The 6,791-nt window shown below is 42.7% G+C and overlaps 1 protein-coding gene across 1 annotated transcript in view; it reads right to left on the minus strand.

The window, feature by feature from the left end:
* The window catches only part of LOC106519893 (E3 ubiquitin-protein ligase KCMF1), a 13,915-nt gene extending 11,040 nt beyond the window's left edge, over nt 1–2,875 (minus strand). The window contains exons 1-3 of the mRNA XM_014011746.1: nt 2,714–2,875; nt 678–845; nt 422–561 (exon numbers count right to left, since the gene is read on the minus strand). Coding sequence (XP_013867200.1) covers nt 422–561; nt 678–845; nt 2,714–2,729 — 324 coding nt within the window. The 5' untranslated portion in view covers nt 2,730–2,875. The remainder of the gene's footprint in view (nt 1–421; nt 562–677; nt 846–2,713) is intronic.
* Nucleotides 2,876–6,791: the final 3,916 nt, after the last annotated feature.

Genomic DNA, 6,791 nt, shown 5'->3' on the forward strand with positions numbered 1-6,791 from the left:
GTTCAGAGATGTAACTGTCTGCGATACTGTGGTCACTTTCCATGTAGCATCAATTATGCTAATGCTAGCTGTCATGTTCTCTCGTCCTGGCCACACCTACGCTCTCTAACCCCCTCCCCTACCCACTTTGATGCATTTTTCAAATTTCACCTTGGGGCGGAGTTATCTTTTCACGGGGGGTGGGGGATACACTTTAAGGATCTGTGGGAACCCTGAACACGCGTCAACAGTGTAGCAGCTGGYTAACGTCGTAGCCATTGTGTAACTCAAATAACATTTCGGCCGGCAAAAGTGCGCTGATTTTAACAGGACCTATTTTTTGCGAAGCTTCGAGGCAGATAATTTTGCCTCGAGGATTTTTAGTAATTGAAATACTCGAGGAATCGTTTCAGCCCTGTTTCATAGATCAGCAGCCACTCACCACTTCTGTAGAGGTCTCTGTGTGCTCCGCAGCCACGTGCTCCTGCAGAGAGATCTCCGTGTAGCCCATCCTGCCACAGTAGGGACAAGTGAAGGCCTGGGGCTGTTCCACCGAGAAGGCTTCCCCACCATAGTACAGGTCTGAGAGGAAGTAAAGACAGGTACGCTTTAACTGTTGGCAGCGCGGGCAGAAACGGTCGACTGAGCATCGCACCTCAGTTGTAGCTCCAGAATCTGCCGTCTGAAACGCCACTTACCRAAGTCGACCCGTGTCAGTATGCACTGCATGGGATGCTCTGTGGTGTGTCTGGTCGTGGTGGCACCGCTCTCGTAGCACGACGCGCACAAATCGTAGTCGTAGCAAATTAAACATTTGTATCGACGACCTCTGAAGTTTCCTTTCAAACACGCATCACAGCTCACACCTAAAGAAAAAAAACAAACACAAAAAATGTTAGAATTTCAACATCAGGTGAGTGTTTTTTCCACTTATTATAAAATGAACTTAATTTTACTCGTATTGATTTGGTTTATCACAAGGTCTAATTCTCTCAATTATTCTTAAGCAGTTTCACATCTCTTTTACTCTTGTTTAAAACAATAAATCCAGGTTTTAAGACACATTTATTCACAAGATTGGCAACTATATGCTTAGAACTGTATAGATAATTTGGTTGGTAAACATTTTCCTTAAGGATGTGAAGGATTAGGTTTATATTTATCTTTATATTGAGTCAAACCTTCCAGAAAACAAAAACGTAGACAACTAATGTCATTTTGCCTTTAGTTTATAATATTATTGCCAAGTTTTGTTTATCAATGCCCTRCTTCCACTGACGTAACTGAATATTTGTTTTCATTTTGGTGAAGATAAAGTACTTATATTAACATGACATAAAATGCATTAAAACAAAAACAGTCGCATAATTARAATAAAAGCATAGGTGCAACCACGCAGAGGGTTTAAAACATAAAATTGAAGCACAAAAAACAGCATGAAAAGAGGCAGATTTTCAGCTCTGCAACCTGACTTTATAAGGAAAGCTGTTCTTTTATCTGGGATCCCGGACGGTCCTGTCATGTTCTGCAAAAACAGGTAGGAGGCCTGGATGTGAAGACCGTAGGGGTCTATTAGGACTGTGGAATATTAAAGATGCAAGCAGACATGTTTAAAGTTTGACAGATCAAAAGGTATCCTGAAGATGAATATGTAACTTCTCGTTTGGTATTAAAGTTAGTTTCAAAACACTCTTTTCAAAGGAAATTAATTTGGCACAAACAGTTTTCAACTTGGCTCAAACAATATTAGGCATTAAAGTAACTTGATTTATAAGTACTATTGAGCTAGAAATACCCACTGTTACTCAATACAGCTCTAGTAGTAAGATGGACCACCGCATATGAAAGGGGTGGGCACATGATGAGGTTTAAACCCATTCGGAAGTTGTTGCATGGCCAAACGGGAGCCTGTGTGTTCAGATTGACTGTGACAGTCGTGCAGCCTGTCTTCAGCCCCACATATTCACAGCCAGGGGGACCTTAAAGCCCAAAGCAAACTTGATCCGGCGGCTGCTACAGGAACGCCAAGTCCTGCAACCAGCACGAGAAACCCCCCACGGATAAACAACACAACGGCTGCTGACAGCAAAGTTCACAAGAATAAACAGGAACAAAAGACACTGCCCAAGCCAGGCCCCGACTTGACCTCTGCAGCCGGCCAAATAACTACACAACCATTATTATTATTCGACACAAACATGCAACTTCAACAAGGTTAGCCGCAAGGACGGGGTGATACTTATGCTAGCTAACCAAACTGGAATTTTCAGGCCAACTTTCAACAGAAAAGGCTAAACTAGCTAATGTGAATCATAAAAACAAAGCTTCGACCTTTTCCCAACGCCATCTGGGATTCGCTACCCTCTAATGTTGCCTATTTTCGGCACTCCTCCTCCTCCTGCTCGTCAACGATCACCTGCATTACCAAAATGCCTGTTAGCACTTAGCTAACTAGCGTCTTCCGCCTCTGTGACAGCGCCGACTGAAGTGAAATGATGCAGAATGGACACGAAAAACTCGAACCGCAAGTCCATTAGATGAGACGTACGTTTATGCGGCCGCCAAAATGCGTGCACGTAAAACTCAGCCGCGGCGTTGATACTACGACTAGCTAGCGTTAGCTGCAACATAAGGAATTGTCGGCTAGTCAGAGTTAGCTCGCGGTGCACTTGTCAGCGGTTTGTCGTGAGAAATTCCCAATTAGCCGCAGCTCTGTGCTAAAACGCTTTAATACCTTCATGACGGGACATCCTACGAACACAAACTCAGCCCCCTGCTCGGGCTCCCGGGTCTGCGACGTAGAGTTTAAGGTTAAGAGAAGAGGAGCCGGGGCTGTGCGCCTGTCCCTGGCCTCTTCCCTCATGAAGGATCCGGTTTGGCTCACTGCCGCCTCCTTCCGCCTGCTGCTGTGTCACTGACTGTCCCGCCGCACCGTCCACACGGGGGCGCTGTTCTCCCATTTATAGTCAGAATGAGAAAGGGTTATTTGCGGAATCTAAGTGGGCGTGTCACAAGAGTGGGCGTGTCTAAAGCATAAACACTGTGGGCCACGAGGCATGATGGTATCCTGCTCAACTTCTATACCAGGGGTTCTCAAACTTTTTGGGTCTGGGGACTCCGACCCCCTTAATAAACCCCATGCTGTTTTAAAGATAGTTTACTGTCATTTTACCTCCTAAATGCTATGGGAATATTATCTTTTGTTTGGTTTAGTATGTTTGTTTTACTAGGGCATTGTTCCCCATTTTCATTTTTTAAATAAAATCCAAATTAATAATTTATTGAAATCTTTTGAGGACCCCCAAGACATGACTTGTGGACACKTGAGGGTCCTGGGACCCCAGTTTGAGAACYTCTGCTCTATACAGCCTGACCCCAACACTAAGGTTAACCAGGAGAAATGTGACCCAAGTAGGGGTCTCTCCAGAAAAAGTGGTGCCGTACGGTAACGCCCCTTTTGTTCTTGTCCAATCAGGTGTGTCTCTTTAAAAAAGTCCGTCAAATCAGGTGTGTCGCTTTGGAATGGCCTTTCGTTGGGACACGCCCACTTGTCCGCAGAGACCCCACTTAATCATAGTAGCTCTGATTACTTTTTTAATCCACCTGACAGTTACCATTTGTATTTTATTATAAATTGCAAATGACCTTAAATTAAACCAAAATGAAATTACAACACATCATATTAATATATCCTCATAATAAAGCTGTTTTTCTCTGAGCTCATCAAAATTACAGCAAAATCCATTTTCTTTACCTGCTCTTTTTTTTTTCAGGTCATGCCTATTATGCATAAATGAGTAAAAAGTATAAGTGACATAAACAAAAAAAAGTTAAAGCTGCTCTCTTCCTGCTCTTCTTGGTTGTGTTTGTGCAGCAGAGTGTCTATCTGTGGGTTCTGGCCATGTTCTGCTCAACAGAKCCGAAGCAGAACAGGTCAGCACAGTGCAGAAGCAAACTGGCGCTCAAACTTGGCAGCTCGCTGAGGTAAGTGGATGGAAAGAATAATACGCCTTCACAGGAGGCTGCTTTAACTTTGAAGGTAAATGGACGCACCAGTTTCTGACATCAGGCTGATGCTGGGGAGTTATGGACTTCATTTTTGATATAAATTAAAACAAAAAAAAAAAGAAGACTGTCTGATGCTGTTTGTTGGTCCCACTACTGAAATCCAGCTTCCGTGTTTATCCAAAGCTACACGTTTAAAACCCCACCCCGCTTTGTGATGTTTAAACATTCTTCTCTGGAAGCCTGAACTCTGGCTGTATCTCACACAAAAATGCTAAAAGATAAAGAAAATCAGACTTACTGTATCTCAGAACTCTGCGTTTATGTCACTTATCTTTAAAGCCCAGCATTGTTGAGTCTACCCTCATGAATCGTTACTTTCTGATGCAGTTTCAAAAGAGACCAGGAGGTTTGATAATTTAGGCATTTTATTTACTTTTTTTTTTTTTCAGAAGTCTACAGTCAACAGAAAGATGAGTCTTTCCTCCTTGATGATGAACAGAAATGAATGAACCAAAGGATGCAGACGTGTCAAAAGGAGCTAAAAAAACAAGTTATTTTGAATATTAGTCTAAGTAAGACATGCAAAAACTCAAGGATTAAGACCCAAGTGAGAACTGGACAATCATAGGGGCTGGGGGCTGATGAGAGAAGCGGCTGCAGCTGCGACGAGTAAAACAGGTAACAGGCGCGGCAGGCTGACTGGAAAAGCGAGAAAGAAGTGGATGGTGGTGCAGAGGAAACACGAGGAAATGAAAACTGAACACAAGAAACACTAATCCATAAAGGAAATAAACACAAAAACCATTAAGAAACCAACAAACACAGATCATGACACTAATGAGAAACATAAATATTGTGCACATGTTGTAATTTCAGTTAGGTTGCACGTATTTACAAAACTTCTACTTTAAATCAGCATCAGTCACTCAGACCTCTGYATCATTTTCACCAAAAAGCTTTGAAGGTAATTAGATCCTTAAGGAAGACATTTCAAAATAAAGCGAAGACCCTTCAAAGCTCACTGATGCTAACGAGCAAATTATTTATAAACCCCGGAGATGACCTCATCATTTGAACTCCAGTGCCCTCCTGAGAATCCCACATCTTTAAAAGCACCGTACTATTAATACGCAGGTGCTAAAAATAACACCAGTTATTTTGGGTGCTGTGTCTCTCACTCGTACTCTTCTCTGAGAAAAACGATTAAACTCTAAATGTCTGAATAAAAAAACTAAAAGAATTCACAAAGAAAGGTTTTGGTAGTTCTTGTCTCCAGGGCAGCTCCTCCCTTTCAGATTGGACAGGTTTTTACTTAGGTTAAAGATTAGAACCAGTTTGGAAGAACATCTTGGGTATAACATCTTGTTACGATTAGTATTCAGTGTTTCTTTTCACCTGAATTTGGGAACTTATCTACAGCTCAGTCAGTCAAAAAGAATGGGTGGATTAGCTGTTTTGCATCATCGACTTGTCTGTGTCCATCACWCTGGTCTCTTCTGGCACATCTTCTGCATCACATTTTGCAGGATTTGAAACCATTTACCTCTTTGCCTTTCTAGAGAATTAAAAATTAGTTTGATACAAACTAGTTAGTGGTTTAATTCACCTCCAGAATAAAACTGAGTTGTTAGTTACAACTGAAATAGTTTGATTGAAATGATCTAAAATGTAAAAAGAAACGTCTATTGAGTCATTCAGTTCTATATAAATACCTTTATGCCCCTTTTCCACTAGTGCCACTTAGTGTAGTGTCGGTACGGTTGGGTATGGTTCCAAGCCATTTCCATTAGGCCAGATCCATGGAACCGGCACTTTTTTTAGTACCTACTTCATTGTGGTTCCAACCGGCCCCAGCTGACACCAAAATGCGACGTCAGAACACTGTTCGTCACTGATTGGCTAAATTTTTGCAAATGTTTAAAATTTCAAAAGTTATTCATCAAATGTGTTTCCATCTCTCATTTTGCCCATTAATTTTTATTCAAAATACCTAAAAACCACCTCCACCAACCGCTCAAAACACACCCATTGGAACCGGACTGGAACATCAGTGGAAAACCACCCGGTCCGACCCGTACCTACACCGACCGTTCCGACACTACACTAAGTGGCACTGGTGGAAAAGGGGCATTAGTCTCCAGGTCTTCACCTCAGCTGCAGTCTGGCATTGTGCTTCCATGACCGACTGACCTGCATACCTACACATCCATTCATCCATCCATCCATCCATCCATCCATCCATCCATCCATCCATCCATCAACCAATCTACATTCACATCCATCCATCCATCCATCCATCCAGCCATCCATCCATCCATCCATCGACCAATCTACATATCCATCCATACATCCATCCATCCATCCATCCATTGACCAATCTACATATCCATCCATCCATCCATCCATCCATCCATCCATCCATCCATCGACCAATCTACATTCACATCCATCCATCCATCCATCCATCCATCCATCCATCCATCCATCGACCAATCTACATTCACATCCATCCATCCATCCATCCATCCAGCCATCCATCCATCCATCCATCCATCCATCGACCAATCTACATATCCATCCATACATCCATCCATCCATCCATCCATCGACCAATCTACATACTGTATCCATCCATACATCCATCCAGCCATCCATCCATCCATCCATCGACCAATCTACATATCCATCCATCCATCCATCCATCCATCCATCAACCAATCTACATTCACATCCATCCATCCATCCATCCATCCATCCATCGACCAATCTACATTCACATCCATCCATCCATCCATCCACCCAGC

Source organism: Austrofundulus limnaeus, unplaced genomic scaffold (assembly GCF_001266775.1).
Source record: "Austrofundulus limnaeus strain Quisiro unplaced genomic scaffold, Austrofundulus_limnaeus-1.0 Scaffold84, whole genome shotgun sequence".
NCBI classification, from domain to species: Eukaryota; Metazoa; Chordata; class Actinopteri; order Cyprinodontiformes; family Rivulidae; genus Austrofundulus; species Austrofundulus limnaeus.